The sequence below is a fragment of the Platalea leucorodia genome (assembly GCF_965183815.1).
Source record: "Platalea leucorodia genome assembly, chromosome: 7".
In the NCBI taxonomy this organism is placed as follows: Eukaryota; Metazoa; Chordata; class Aves; order Pelecaniformes; family Threskiornithidae; genus Platalea; species Platalea leucorodia.
Genome location: NC_138829.1, coordinates 58,091,643 through 58,108,308, shown reverse-complemented (window position 1 = coordinate 58,108,308; position 16,666 = coordinate 58,091,643). Strand labels below are relative to the sequence as shown.

At 37.4% G+C, this 16,666-nt stretch overlaps 1 protein-coding gene across 10 annotated transcripts in view; it reads right to left on the bottom strand.

Annotated features, from left to right (window-relative positions):
* The window catches only part of PIK3C2A (phosphatidylinositol-4-phosphate 3-kinase catalytic subunit type 2 alpha), a 77,528-nt gene that overhangs the window by 17,787 nt on the left and 43,075 nt on the right, over positions 1–16,666 (bottom strand). For 9 of the 10 annotated variants that reach the window (XM_082318388.1, XM_082318389.1, XM_082318390.1 and 6 more), the window contains 10 exons: positions 12,765–12,885; positions 11,990–12,101; positions 11,310–11,389; positions 11,142–11,205; positions 8,476–8,619; positions 6,205–6,247; positions 5,904–6,117; positions 5,702–5,824; positions 3,907–4,074; positions 443–551 (listed from right to left, as the gene is read on the bottom strand). In XM_082318388.1, the coding sequence (XP_082174514.1) occupies positions 443–551; positions 3,907–4,074; positions 5,702–5,824; positions 5,904–6,117; positions 6,205–6,247; positions 8,476–8,619; positions 11,142–11,205; positions 11,310–11,389; positions 11,990–12,101; positions 12,765–12,885 (1,178 nt within the window). The remainder of the gene's footprint in view (positions 1–442; positions 552–3,906; positions 4,075–5,701; positions 5,825–5,903; positions 6,118–6,204; positions 6,248–8,475; positions 8,620–11,141; positions 11,206–11,309; positions 11,390–11,989; positions 12,102–12,764; positions 12,886–16,666) is intronic. The other variant, XM_082318394.1, reaches the window with a different exon arrangement.

The following is a 16,666-nucleotide window of genomic DNA, read 5'->3' as shown; positions in this document are numbered from 1 at the left end:
CTGCTAAGCCATGCCTAAGAAGGTGCCTTCTCTTCCGAGCAAAATTTGGACTCTGAATTTAGAATGAGAGGTGCTTATGTTCTGTAAAGAAACTGGAACTGCTATTGTTTGGGTCTAGACAACTCCCATCTCGGCATACATTTCTATAGACTGCTTTTCAAAGATGTTCCCTCCCAGTACTGATAGCATGTACTACCAAGACATCTCCAATTTCTTACTTCAAGATAGTGATTCAGTAATTGACCTATATACACTTACAGCAGCTTCCCATTCTTTGCCCTTAATGTTTAGTAATCACTATTCTGTACTGGCTTTCAAATATGACTTAGCAATATTTACACTCTCCCCAAAACATTAATTGATCTACTACCACTCATGTAAGAGTTACAATTTGCAATATTCAAACAAAAGATAGACAGATCAAGTCAGAATTATGTATAACCTGCAACACTATTCTTTCCGTATTTCCTTTCTTACTGGCCATCCCTGACACATGATGTAGATGTGATGAGGTCCAGAGTTGCAAGAGCTTTGTCCCACAAGTTAACAATCTGAGGAAAAAAAAAAAAAAACAAACACACACATATAGGTATTAGCATCACAGTCTGTTTACTTCAACAAGATATTAGTTATTGAGATACTATCTGAAGAGGACCAATGGTCACTACAAGGAAACAATTCCAAAGTATTAGTGTGTTATAGGAGGACAGTTCAAACTGAGTACGTGTTTCTACTGCAGAGACAAGAAAATATCTTACGATGAGTACTTCAACATTGATGTTCAGAAAAGAACACAGAAAATCAAACTGTACTAGCCAATACAGTTCGGAGCTTAAAAAAGGAAATTATCATCATCAAGTGTCATATGAATTTATTTCTTTCACTGCATGTCTTCTGTACTTTAAGTCCTTTAAAATGCTGCATACAACTTTTAGGTGGAAAAGGCAGAGGAAAAAGTTCAATGCTGACACAGCTGACCCAGCCAAATTAAGTGCTCTCTATTTCTTAAGGGAGAAAAGGAATATTTTTGCCTCTGAGGAATAAACTGAAAACACGCACCTTCTTACCCTCTCAGAAAAAAGCCATAGACATATGAATATTATAGACATTGCCAGTTGCCTGGACTTTCCACATTACTAGATTCTGCAAGCACATATCAGATGACATTTGTATTTGTCAGTTTATTCCCAATATTAATACCATTTCCAATTGTAGTAAGGCACAACTGAGGATAATTCATAAATAAGTTAAGTGATGAATGTTAGTCTTTAAAAATCAAAATACAGTCTCAAAAGACTGCTTGAAGGCCGAGCCTCTGGTGTATTTTGAAAGATGTTTTAGGGTTTATGTGTGTTTCAGAGAAAGAACAGTTCTTTATACATAAATATTAACTGGGAGCTTATGATACCAATAACAATTATTAAATCATGCCACTAAAGCATAATTTAACAGCTTGTTCTTTTTAATAATTCTCCAGTTTAATATACTTGCCACAGCCTTCTGTCTCATCCACAAGTAAAGATATTTTGAGGCACTCCACACACACTTCATCTGAAGGGATTTTAACTTGACTACGGATTCTCCCAAAGTATATATGACTTTTTATTCTTCCTATGTTTTAGTTAGCTACAAGTTTTAGCTCCTGCCTGCTGTTGGTGCTGTTCTCAACTGTAACTGGAGTATTTGGCTAGTATCTTTCATTACCTAGGTCTGGATTTAGTTTATGTAGATTGCAAGTGGATTAGACCACTAGCATCTCTACAGCTGCCATATACAGGCCATTCAGCAAACCCTGGCGCAACACATTCTATTGCAGTGCTCTGCATAAACAGAAAATACAGTTTTCTCCCCAAACTGACTTACTATGAAAACACCATGCAGCATGAAGACAACATAAATTTGCAATTCAAATCAAAACAAAAGCTATGTTTTCAATCAAATGCTGTGAAATGTGATATTTGGATAGGAGACTGAAATGCAACATTTAAACAGAAGGCTGAAATAAGCATCGTTTATGAAAAGAAATCCAAGTGACTGAAAGCAGCTGCGGGGCATCTTTGCAATGCAGGAAAGCCTAAACTCTTAAGCAGCCCCAAGCTGGTGGAATCGTCACCACACAAAAGGGGAAGCGGAAGAAGCAGAGCCATATCTAGAACCAGAGGACGCAAACCACATGAACAGACATAAGCAATACATGGAAGTAACTGTCCAGGAAAAACTTGGTTGTCTTCCTGCAGCCTTGGTTGACAATTAGATAATTTAAGCTTCCAGTAAGACCTGGAAGTCAGGAGCACATATAAACAGGAAATCTTAAGCATAAATCCTGAAGCTATTTTGCAATGGTGTGATCACTTCTGCAACATTATGCCTAATTCTGGCATCTGTGATTCAAGTCTTTTGGTTAATGTTTCATTGAATGGCTACCAAAGTGATAAGTGTTTTGGAATACATTCTGTAATGAAAGTTTCAAGGACAAGGCAACTTGAACAAATCCAGGAACACTTAACTGAGGAAAGTTACAGCAGGCTTGTCATTGTTAGTGAAAAAAGTATAACAGGATCCAGCAGCGATACTTGAAGGAAGGCCAAGTCAAGCAGAAACATGCCATAAGTTTAACACAGTTGTTAATTACTCCTTTTTTTTTTTTTTTTTTTTTTAAATAAATGCAGCTCTGAATCAAAAGGAATAATTTCAGAACATGCTGGGATCTCTATTACTCACGAACAGGCTGATGGAAGAAATGGCTTATTTTTCCTATCTATGAAAATACACCTGTATTTTAAAATATATCTAAATTTTAAAACAGTACTTTGATTCTCTTGCTGGTTTATATATTACCACCCTATTATCAGATTTAGGAATTTTTAAAAGGATTAAAACCAAAAAAAATCAATACATCCAAAATTCTCCAGTTTGGCTCCTGCATATGTAAACTTATGAAACATGCAGCATTGAGTATTTTGCAGCCAAGGCAAAGATGCCTCTAAAGAGTAACAGTACTTAGAAATACTTCAGACCTTAAATTAAAGGTCTTTCATTTCTAAAAATTTGAGCCATCACCATATTTTGCTCTACAAACAGGATTGCGTGAAGATATGAGCTATTCTTTCCTATCTTAAGACAGTTTTAAGGCAAAAGTGCTTGTTTCCCAGTGACACGATGGAAGCATAGCACATTGTTTACCTGCTGTCAGGATTCTGTTCTGTTTTGTGTTGCAGTAGACACTATTCCTGCTGAATCCAAGGCTTGCTGCAAACCCTTTCTTTTACAAGTTGCATTTTCTATCACCATGGCTCATGAATTGGCTGACAACTGGCTGTTCACACTTCATCTGCTAAAATATAGGTCCATACTCCCTGAACTGCCTCTAGCCAATATAATATACTTTTAGATCTTCTAATCAGTTATTAGAACTCAGGAAATGCCACCTACCAAGACCATACTCCTTCAGTAGAAGGAAGGCTATCAATTCAGTAGACAGTGACACCTGCAGATACTTCAACTGCGTATGACTTATAGGACAACACCTGAATGTCAGTGGATTCCTCAAAGGACAACTTGAGTTATGCTTACATACTCAACTGCCACATACTTACAAAGAGTCGGTACTAACATGACCACTTTTGGCCCGCATAACTACGAAGATTTCCTGCAAATAAAACCGCTTTCATCTAAACAATATTCAACTTCCTCCAGCAGGTAAGTTTTTTCAGCCAGTTAGATGGAAATACTACAACGCAGGAATGTGTTTTGTACTCTATTTAACAATATAGTTTATAATTCTTACCTTTATCATGGCCTACTACATTCAGTGGCAGAGAAGCAGCTTCTATAGCTATGGGAGTGGAGTAAGCTTTATATAGAGTAAATCATATTAATAATCTTGTCCATATTTTGGATACTTACCGCCTAAAATCAAAAAGAGGTAGAGAAACCTGACCCAAAATTTCTGGGCCCTTTCTCTGCTTATTTGAGTCAGGAGAACTCCCACTACTTTGATTTAGGATTCCAAACAAAGTCAGGCGTAAGACTGATTCCAAAGGCAGCTGTGAAATCTGGATGGGGAAAATTATTCTGTAAAATAGAAGTATTAAAAATAAGTCAGTCAGAAGACAGACAGTTGTTATTAAGTTACACGCTTATCCATATAACCCATTGATGCCTGTTGCTTTCAAAAACTTAATTAACATTGAAGAAAAAGTGTTACATTTCCATGCAATTATATTTCACTCCACTTTATCTCCCGTACCAATAGTTTGCAAAACCTGCTAAATTACACTTCTGCACTGCAGCCACATTTGGAACAACCCTTTTTAATCTTTGTCTATTAAATCACATTCCTTACACAGAACCACACTGTCCAGCATAACCAGTCTTCCCACTCTACTCACTACAAGAACACCACAATTCCATGTCAGCTGTCTTCTCATCTTTCAGAGTCAGCTGACAAGAGTTTCCCCTCCAAATGAAAGAATCTATTAAGAACTACTGAAAGCTAAATTCAAACAGTATGAAACCAGCACCCATAAAGAAAGCAGCTGAGGAGTATATACCTCACCAAGCAATTCAAACTCAGATTTTTGTTTACACTGTTTTTATCACTTAAAATGTTCTTTAAGTTTTATTTTCCGTAACACACCAAAATATCATTCCAAAAGTCATCACAGTGTATTACTAAGGCAGTTACACTATAAACCACTACAACTATATTAAGCAGCTTTAAGCAATCTAACATATCTTTCACTGTAATACACTAGTACTTTCTAGCAAAAAGATCTGACAATTAATCCCTTGCATCATCTGAAAAAAAAGGTAGTTGAAGTACTCTCTGAAGGCAGGTTTCTAGAACCTGAAACTCTCATTCCTGGTCTGAAATAATTTATCGCTGTAGACTTTTAGGGTATTCCTCAGGGTCTATCTCTGACCTTTACAAACAGTCAGGAAAATAGATATAGGGCAACATGGAGCTCACCTGAAGCTCCAGTTATGACAGGCTGCCTAATAGCTATTCAGTGGAAAAGAATAAGCTGTGCATAGATAATGAAAAATATTTCCCCCTCTCAGTTATCAGATATGACCCGCCATCCCCTCCTTCTTTCTTCTCTGCATACCCTTCCTTCTTCCTTTCTACCCTCTCCCCCTGCCCCATAAAAAGAAACTGAAGCTCAAACCAGACATTCTCATATGCTATAGACAGATACTCTTAGGCACTTACACATGTGCTCTCTTTCTAGAAATAATCCTAAATTAGGTATCTAAATTCAGATACAAAGTTGTTACAATGTATCCGGAACAAAAAACGATTCAGCATTAATGTTAGTAAAAGTGAATTGCTTTTCCTCCCCATTTAAACAACTTGAGCACTGCTTATAAGCAAGCTTTATTCATCCTTCTTTAAGCAGCACAAGCTGTTCCCATTACAAGGAATGCTATGACCTTCCCAACTCCTTACAATTGTCTGCTACAAACACATTAGCACAGGGCACTTGTCCAGCATTTCCATTCTTTTAAAAGAGTAGTGAAATACCATTTGGAAAAATATTTCTGATTTTGGTCAGTAAGTCTCACACATTGTTCTTTCAACACTTCAAATGGGATCAGAAGCAAGAGTTGCTTGAATGACTGTATCCAGCAGCTAGCTAGGTAGGTACTAGCTAAACCAAAATATTTTAGTGAGTTTTAACATGTTAAAGTCACTTACAGTTCATCCCACTTAATCAAGTAGAAGAAGTTCTTGTATGTGCCAACCTTCTTGGACTGAACAGGTTTAAACAGATCTTTTCCATTATGGGTCAGAGAACAAATCAAGTAGTACTTTTCATAACTGGACAAGGAAAAGAAAGTAAATTAAACAAACAAGCAATCTATAAAAGGATGAACTTTACAATTAATAAATTACTCACTTTGATACCCAACCAGGAGAAATTCCATGCGCAGCAAATATCGTGAACTGGAGATGTTCTGTGGCAGTCCATGCTTCCTTAGTACTCTTAACATCTTTCGGAGAAATTGCTGCAGAACTGCTACATGAATTCATGTGGAGTTGCAGAAGAGCCTCAACTGCTCTTGTTAACTGGTCTAAACTCACTTTCAGAGTGTTTTCAGGCTGCAGTAAACCTAAATCATAATTTATCTTTAATGTGTATCTTCCTAAAACAGCCACCTGAAAGCAATTTTTAAATAAAATTGAAGAACTTTACTCACCAGATGAGCTCTTGCTAGTGTCATCACCACATTTTAAGGATACCTACACAGTAAAGTTAGAGCAAATTTCAGTACCAAGAAACCCATATTAATTTTCCATTGCTTTTAAGTATCTTGTACAGTAATTATGAAACATCTGAATTAGGCCCGTATTTGGGTTTATGTAACGCATCTTTTTACTGAGAGTTCCTCAAGAGTTAACTGACAGCATAACAATTTCCATATCATGCAGCAACTATTCACCAAGTTCAAAAGCTCATTCTTTTTCAAGTCACAACTATTTTGTCTCCCTTTATGAACTCTTAAAAGACACGGTACATCAGAATATTGCTCAGGATACTCTAACTTCTCTGAGTAGAGATAAAACTCAGTCAGGGCTGTTATGGATGAAAGCAGAAGCTGTTAGCCCTATTACCCAGTAATTTAAGTCTGAACAGTTGTTTTGTTTGTGGCATTTGTTAAGGTATCTTTTGTAGGCAGAGTTAGTACAAATTTACTGAATAAAAACAAGTGAGAAATCTGAACATCAAGTACTGTCACTTCGTACTGTCTGCTGTGTTTGCTTCTTGGTCTGATAAACTGGAAGTCTAAACATGAGGCAGTATTACAGTCTAGTCTCAACAAGGTCACTGTTGAAGCCAAAAGGTAAAAAACAAATCATGGGAATTTACTCCCTTCTAACAAGGAAGGGTTTCATGCCAAATTCAACTTCTAGTAAAGCTAAAACTTTTAATGAAAACTAAGTTCGTGATTTAAAACCAAAAGCCAGTGAAATCCTAATACTTCAGAGAAAGTCTAGAGAAGTTTGCCACAACTGCTGCAGAAGAATGAAACCTCTCCTTACACTTTTAGTGTATTAATCGAGCATCTTGTCAACATTAAGTTTTAACTACCAAAAAAACTTCACATTCTTATAAAAAACATTCAGAAACTTGGGGGGAGGGAGAGGAAAATCACATTGTTTTCCCCTTTCACAAAAACTGCTGTACGTTTCCACCATGCTTGTCAAGTAGCCCAAGTACTTTTGGATGACAGGATGCCAAACTGCTGAAAGAGCACTATACGTGTAATTTCCTACTTGCAATCTACTCTTTTTTTTTTTTTTTACTTTTTGGACACTTCTTCCAACCACAAAACAACTACTAAAAAAAAAAATCAAACAATATCTTACATAAGGTTTAGATGCAACTGGCTCCAATCTTTACAGCAATTTTGTTTCTGAAAGCAATCCTATATGCCTTCATACACATTGGCTTAAACAATAATGTTCATCACAAGAGAATTGCAGGGTTTTACTGATAAAAAGTACCTTTTTCAAATTCTATTGGAATAGCATTGGTTTTGGAAGTTACTTTTACACTGTAGTCTAATTATTTCTACAGGTTTCTCCTATCAAAAAAGCAAAAATTGAAGAAATACTTGATACACTGTATTTCACTAAGTTTTCTTAATATGTCTTCTGCATTTCCCTGCAAGAACTTTAGCTCTTGCGACAACTATATTTATTTGGTCTGCGCATTTTGCAAGACTTCTGCTCAGTACTACAAATATATCATTGAACTGATGAAGCCAAAAGTGAATAGAACAGCACATGAATCGCCACTCTAATATGGCAGCAGGACAACAGAAATAGCATTACAAGACTATTTAGCTTTTTTATTTGCACACTTCTCCATTTAATGACTGCTTCTGAAAACATGATTTGAGGCCAATTCTGCTAAAGTGAACCGTTCATTGTAAGGCAGTTTTAGCATCAAAATCTGTGCTATTTTAAAAGATTTCTATTTTTGTCCATGTGCTCAGGAATGCAGGAGCATGAACTGTTAGAGTTTTAAGATGCTATTGCTGTTCACGTAAATACTGCACAGAAAATACATCATGCGAATTCCTCCTTTAAGCATAACTGCATTGATTTTAGAGGGTATGAGCTAGCCGTCAGTTTCCCCCGGTCAGATTTAGTAGCATCTACTGTAACACAAGCCTGTAGTTACAGAACCAGAAAACAGTATTCCAAAACTAGTTTTAAAAAAGTCACTATTTAGAACACAAAAGGATTCCAAGAGCAGGTGATTAATACATTAACAGCAAAGAGATGTTAAAATAAATGGAAGGTATCACATAGAATTAAAACAAACAAACAAAAAAAACCCCACAAAACCATAACCCTGACTGAACTGTTTCTGGTATTTGCAACCACCAAAGATTATGAAATAGTATTTATCACTGTTAAAAAGCATACCTCAGAATGCAATTTATAGTGTGAAAGTTTACCTCAGCATTTTTAGTCCGTGGAAGATTAACAGCCCTCCTTAGCTTCTTTACTGATTCCGTTATTGCGGGAGTCTCTACGCAATCCAATGTAGAACAGATTTTTCTGACAGTCTTAATTACATGATCTACTGCTTTATGCTGGTTCTAATGTATGAAAGAACAGATTGATCTGATCACAACTGTGAAACCCAGTATTGCTTTGATTTTTTTTTCCCCCAGAATGAATTACCAAGAAAATTTCATTATGAGATGCATATCTCAATTACATTAAACTGCAGTGTAACAATTTGATTAAACAAAAACCTCAGCATTGAAAACTTCCCTATAGCTCAGTTATCAACTCCAAAACCAAAGGAGTAGTACAGATTCTAGAATGGTGTCCCAGAAAACATTAGGAGGTTTCCAATGATTTTTCTATTAAGTTGTAGGCAGACAAGTATTTTCTAATGAGATATGAAGCTCAAATTCCCTCATGGCATATAAAAAAAAAAAGTGTAGTTCAAAAAAGGATATTCAATTAGTGTGAGGAAGGAATGCTAAAGCAGCAGTGTTTCAATTTCAGCCCTCTTAAACATATAGCTTCAAATTACGCTACAGTATAGCTTCCATAATGGAACTCTATCTTTTTTACTTCACTTTAATGTACTTTTGAAAAAAGTTTGTTGCTACTTTTGCCTTACGTATTATTTAATTTAAATGGTTCTTCCAGATGAAGCAATTGCAAACTGTCGTCTTGGAGAATGAAAGGAGGGGGAATTGCACACTTAACAGGAATCTCTTTTAAAAGGAATAGATCAGCTTCTTAGAGAATGAAAATGCTGGTAGGCTGCTTAAGACAAAGTTGAGATGCTCCTAATATTCCCTTCCTTCTTCTCTTGAAATAGAAGAAAAGCCACTTATTTTAAATCTAAATAATCTTGGGTTTCTTGGTTTTTGTTTTTTAATATAAGCAAAGTCTTCATCCAATTTTAAAGGACACATGTAGAAAATAAAAATATTTGCTTCAAAATAACTGTTTATTTTTTAGAGGCTTAATGTATAGATTTCTTTCACAATCACTTACGAGCACTTACAACTAAGTAAGAGGGTTTAGTGTAATATCTTCTTGGTAAGATGTAAACTGATTCCCAACCTCCCCACCCCCAGACATATTCTCATGACCTTCCTACAAATGGATAGCTAAGAAGCCATTTGAATCAAAAAGTTTTGGGGCTGGGAGTTATGTGGCAACAATTAACTTTGTCCTGGTAAGAAAATAACCATAGAAGTCAGAAGACATTGTAAATATTTAAGCCATACTTTCAAAGCTAACACTTTGAAGATAACAGCTGTTTTGGCACATGACAAGCAAAATTTCCACTGCTATTTTCCTCACAGGCTCTCAAATTCATCTCAATAAAAAGACAATGGCTAACTTTTAAAGCATCCAACTATGTGAAATCAAAGGCTAAACAAGTTATTTACGGATTACTGCCCTGTTTCACTTTGATTAGCAAGCTTCAGCTACTGAATACGCACAGGAATTCACTTCAGGAAGTAAAAAATTTCAAATGCAACAACTGCTGATATTTGGACCTAATCATTATCACCTACAAGCTACATCTCCTATCCTCAAAAAGACTGTAGAAAGAGTAGAACATAAGTCTGAATTGAGATGTTTTGCATTCCTCACCTCAGCCTGTGAAACCACAGTTAAACAAGCAAGCTGAAGCAGCTGCAAGAGCAGCAACAAAAACACCACCATATCAAGGAGCAGTAACATCTCATTCTTCTACAAAAAGATTGTGTTCAAAACTACCCTTGAGAACAGGGTGAATCACCATCAAGGGAATTAAATAACATTAAGGGAATATGTAAAGAGTGGACATCAGCTTGTTCAGACCTGCATTCCTGGAGAAGCAAACATACATAGTGGAAATGAAAAGTATTGTAATTAAGTCATTCATTTCAAGACTGTTCTTACAGAAACTGTTTAAGAAACATAGTTATCTAACATTTAAGAATTTAAGTCTCCAAGTTACATTACTATCAGGAGTTAATCTAAGCTTCTCCTTTTAGAAATGAGTGAAGCAGGTCATCTTCAGCTAGCTTTTGCATTTGGGAAATTACTCCAAACTACTCCACATGCAAGCTGTTTTAAGCTACCTATCATACACTGAAATAGACAATGGTTTTGACAGCGTATTTTAAATTAACCCAGTAGTGCAGAATAAGATGTTATTACACTTTGCATAAAACCTACTTGTATGTTTCAAACATGCTTCAGTTATAACTCCCCTTGTACACAACTGTTACTGCTCACTTTTGTGTAGATTTTTATCTGTTACCAATATTTATGGCTGACAACAACTGATGTAGTCAGGATTCAGACATTTTCCCTATTCCCCTAAATTAATCCCTTCCAGCGTTTTTGAGGAAAAGGTTATTTTCCAACCCAGGACTTGGAAGATACATTTCTAGTTGTGACAGGTAATAATTAGTTTGCAAGAAAAGCTAGGAAGAGAAGAGGAAAAGCAATCTAAAAATCCATGATTCCAAATTTACATTTGGCAGCTTATTCAGATCTCACTTTCCCCAGGAATACCTGCAAGTCTTTTTTCCAGCTATCTCACTAGTAAACTTTCTCATGCTACTTTTGGTTCAGCAGTAATTTACAATGCCCTTACCTCATTTTTAAGAGCTATGTTAATCTGCTTGTGATACACATCAAGAAGCTCTTCAATGGAAGACCTGCAAGAAATAGTCATTATTGAACACAAGTGCAAGAACATAACATAACCGTGGTCAGAAATTCAGCAGTGGGCTTGATTACTAAAATAACCACATAACATTACCTTATAATAGGTTCTCTGAAAGGCTTTTCTACTTTGTAGAGGTGTTTGGTTAGATGTATGGGTGTTCTGTCATCATCTTCCTGCAATAAAATATTAGATATTAAGTCCAGTTCTCACCTTTCTATAATCTGTAATACTGTTTTAGAAGTTTCATTACTAACCCCTGTGGAGTAGAAGGGGAACATATAAGATGATCTCTTCACAGGGGAAAAGAAATAACTAATTAACAGCCTATGAAAACATGTACACATGGAGACAGGGGGAAGAAGGAAGAAACAGCAATCGAGTGCCTGACTATGCAGATATGAAATATTCCTCCCTTACTCTTTGATGGTCTGACACATATCTAATTAAACTCAAAACTGTTCTCAACTTTTATTTAACTCAAATTTCCTGCTTCTCTTTCAGGCCTCAAGTTTAGTCCAAATGCTTGCATGCTTTTTCCAGTCATAGTACTTGGTCTAATAAGAGAGAGTATCCATATTTATATTATTTGCCTTGCAAAAATTCAGTATGCATTTCATTTCCTCTTAGTATAAGAGAATACAATTCCCAAGACCAAGCAGACATACTAATTTGTTAATCACACAAAAAGGTTACACCTCAGAACCATCAACTCTGATGCAAACTCCTAGCCTCTTGAAGATTTATATTGCTGCTGCAGTTTAGGAGGTACTTACTGTTCGTGCCAGATCTCTGCATATTACACTATGGGTCAAGAGCTGCAGTTTGATTTCTGTATCCCACTTCCGACAGTTCTGAATATATTCATGACTTCCTACACAGTGCTTACTGTTAAACAAAAGAAAGCTATAGTTACACCAAAAATATGCAGTATTTTTCAAAAAACTCACATGGAATGTTTAAGGCAACCTGTTGGCTCATAATAAGGAAATGGTGAATGAACCTCCACGCCACACTTCGTGATCCGATTTTTACTTCTACAGAAGTTTTAGTATACTATTACAGATACCTCTACTTTTGCTAAAGGTCTTAAGTACTGTGGCTAACAATGAAAGCAAATATTCTAACCCAGAAAACTAATGGGGATTTATAAGCCATTAGTTTTGAAGAAAAATAAAAAAACCGAAACAAACCACAGATTATTTCAGATTATTAGAAATCATCAGGCTTTTTCCTGGCTGCTGGGATTTGAAGAGCAGCTGAATACTACATCCATCTACAGAAATGCTCTAGAAACCTGCATCCGAAAAAAACTGTTTGTGTACAACACAACAGATGGCAGATTAGAACAGATTTCTAGGAAGCTGTTGAGAACCTACTTTGCTGTATCCCAGAGCAACTCTAAAGACTTCTGATCTTTGTGCAAAGCGTGACTCTTCTATGTTTTTAAGATTTCTGCTTGCATACATTTAGATGTTAAAGATATACTTTCCAGGAACTGTGCCATGGAAAAGCATGAAGTTAAATATTAATGAAAAAGAGTTTGCTTACTTCTGTAAAACTTCTTCTTGGCCACAGACTTTCAGGATATAGGTCCCAATGTCCACTTCATTCAAGTCATCATGCACCCAGCAAAGTGCCTGCATTATTATAAGCTCAACAGGGGAACTCACTGTTTAAAGAAATTACATCTAGAAGTTAAATACAAATCTATAGCAAGTGATATTAACAATTGTTCACTCACAAATTGTAGTTATTTAATGAAATTTATTTTTATACTTCTAGGAAAGACTCTTAAGCTTCTATGATCTCCTAAATTTCATAGTTTGAGATCTTAACTTTTTCCCCCTGCAAAGAAAGGCATCTTATAAAACCTACCTGTAGTTTAAGAAATCAATAAATCCTTTTTAAATTAGGATACAGTGTAGTCACTTGACCAAAAGTACAAAACCAGTCTGCAGTCTGTTTTCCAGGAGTTTTTATACGAGGATTTCCTTTTTTTTTTTTTTAAGTATAAACTTGCCTTATTTAGCAAGGACTTCAAATAGGTAAGTAATGCCAGAGCTGCTCAAAGTTTAAAAATCATTATCTGAAGAGTTGGAGATGGAACTTCTCTATTTGTTCCGCTTTTGAGGAAGTGAATATCAGCTGTAGCAGAGGCAAATCCTACTGAAAGTCCGTTTTTCTTTTTCCTTTCCATTTGTCTGGGGCAGTTTCCACATTATACAGATCAGATCTCAGTATCACCAAGCCTTTGCAAAAAGTAACTCTTAACTACCAGTACTTTCACATCATGCTCCAAATGCTTTTTTGAAAACAGTCTTTCTCTTCCATCCAGCCACTACAGAGCAAAAGAAATAATCCCAGTCAAACCCAAAATCCATTCCCCCACAGCCACCAGCTGTCACTGACAACACACACATAGGTGTTTTTACCACCACAAACGTTTTAAGTACAAAATGCTCTCTACCCCTTCCTACCTAGTTTCTGATCATCTCCTTTAAATCATTTGCAAACAATATCACTAAGTGCCTCAAAATCCTGTAAAAAACACGGTATAAAAGAATTTATTTTTTCACCAGTACCTTCAGAGTGGTTTTTTGCCCCTCGAGGGACCTTCCTAATTTTCCCGAATCTTCTTTTTATAGAATCATAGAATCATTAAGGTTGGAAAAAGACCTTTAAGATCATCAAGTCCAACCGTTAACCTAACACTGCCAAGTCCACCACTAAACCATGTCCCTAAGCACCACGTCTACATGCCTTTTAAATACTTCCAGGGATGGGGACTCAACCACTTCCCTGGGCAGCCTGGTCCAGTGCCTGACCATCCTTTCGGTGAAGAAATTTTTCCTAATATCCAACCTAAACCTCCCCTGGCACAACTTGAGGCTATTTCCTCTCATCCTATCGCTTGTTACTTGGGAGAAGAGACCGACCCCCACCTCGCTACAGCCTCCTTTCAGGTAATTGTAGACAGTGATAAGGTCTCCCCTCAGCCTCCTCTTCTCCAGGCTAAACAACCCCAGCTCCCTCAGCCACTCTTCATATGACCTGTTCTCTAGACCCTTCACCAGCTTCGTTGCCCTTCTCTGGACACGCTCCAGCCCCTCAATGGCCTTCTGGTAGTGAGGGGCCCAAAACTGAACACAGCACTTGAGGTGTGGCCTCACCAGTGCCGAGTACAGGGGCACTATCGCCTCCCTGGTCCTGCTGGCCACACTATTCCTGATACAAGCCAGGATGCCATTGGCCCTCTTGGCCACCTGGGCACATTGCTGGCTCATATTCAACCAGCTGGTGACCAGCACCCCCAGGTCCTTTTCTGCCAGGCAGCTCTCCAGCCACTCCTCCCCAAGCCTGTAGCCTTGCATGGGGTTGTTGTGACCCAAGTGCAGGACCCGGCACTGAGCCTTGTTGAACCTCATACAGTTGGCCTTAGCCCATCGATCCAGCCTGTCCAGATCCCTCTGTAGGGCCTTCCTACCCTCCAGCAGATCCAACACTCCTGCCCAACTTGGTGTTGTCTGCAAACCTTCTGAGGGTGCACTCGATCCTCTCGTCCAGATCATTGCTAAAGGTATTAAAGAGGACTGGCCCCAATACTGAGCCCTGGGGAACACCACTTGTGACTGTCCGCCAACTGGATTTAACTCCATTCACCACTGCTCTTTGGGCCCGGCCACCCAGCCAGTTTTTTTACACAGTGAAATGTACACCCATCCAAGCCATGAGCAGCCAGTTTCTCCAGGAGAATGCTGTGGGAAACGGTGTCTGTCAAAGACTTTACTAAAGTGCAGGTAGACAACATCCACAGCCTTTCCCTCATACGCTAAGCAGGTCACCTTGTCACAGAAGGAGATCAGGTTTGTCAAGCAGGACCTGCCTTTCATAAACCCATGCTGACTGGGCCTGATCCCCTGGTTGTCCTGTACGTGCTGTGTGATGGCACTCAGGATTTTTTTTTTTTAAAGAAAATTTTAAATAAATAAACTTTTTTTAAAAGAAAGAAATGTTACTACTATAGTGGATACAGAGAGGTAATGCCACAACAGTATTTTCCAGAAGATAATGCAAGTGCTTCATCTCATTAACAGATGACTAATTATTATGAGCATAGAGGTATCTGATAGCATATGAAGAATGAGATTGTGAAATTCAAGAACAAGGAATGATAAGAAGTATGATTCAGAAACACTGTTTAACTCATTATTAAGACTATTTAACTTACTATTAATCTAGAGTGAAACTGCTGTACTACCTTCAGCAGAGAATATGGTAGTTGATAGAGAAAAAAGATGCAGTAACAGTTTACGGGCTATAGTCACAGGCCGCATTGGTGAAGGTCTGCCAGTCCTGCAAAGCCTAGCAGAGTAATGCAAAGATAATGTTACCACCTTGTTCCCCACCCTCTGTCTTATTGAAAGATGAATTTCTTGCTGACACACAATGATTGCTCAGCTAGACTTGTATTTCCATGTAAAGTCTAATAAACAAATGCAAAATGAATAGGTATACCCAAATAAGCTCTAAAGTTCATTTCTTTCCCTCCTGGGTCCTTTCTACACGTTGTGTTGTCAGAACACTGAAAGGCTGCAGTTCCTTCTGAGCAGGACTGAAAGCCATACTAAAGTAGTTCTAGCATTAGGATGCTAAGGTATGCAACAATTTGACCAAGAACAGAAGGAATTAAAGGAAGATAATAACTTTAAATATGCCAATTACTAGTCACATATGAGCTATGGATATCTATCTTTCACTAGCTATGGAAGACAAGTAGTTTAACTGTGATTAGTTTCAGCATCAGAAAAAGGAAGAGAGCAGACAGTGCAAAGAATAAGATATGTGGGGATAGAATGCAAAACACATTCCAAGGTATTCACAAAACTTCTAGAAATAAAGGGCTGAAGCCTTAACATTTCAGTTACGCTACCAAAGCCTTTTGTAGGAAAGGATTAAGGCTGTAATATTAGGAGAGCATAATCTTAAGGATTAAGAGCAAAAACCCTTCCTAGGCCACACTTACAGTCCGCCTCATTTCTTAACAAAAGAGTATTAAATCAGAGCAGAATAACTATAAGGCCCAGCAAATTAATACAGAATGAAAACACTTAGGCATTGAGAGCTTGTTTTCCAATAGAGCAGCTAGTTTAAGTGAGTAAATAGAGCAACTTCATATCTTTTAAGAACAACCAGCTCTAAAGCAACTACGAGGTTACAGATAGAGAACCAAAGGATAAAAAACACCACCACAGCACAGATCCACTACAAGGTGACAGGGTCTGGGAATGGGAACCCTCATATGGGCTAAGAGACTACAGCAGTGTAGAGGCTAAAAAGTTGCTCCTGAGGTAATTTATTATCATTTATCACCAAGAACTGCCAGAAGTTGACAGCATCCAGAGTTAGAGTCTTTAATACAAACACGCTGTACAGTCTTGACTGCACAGAGA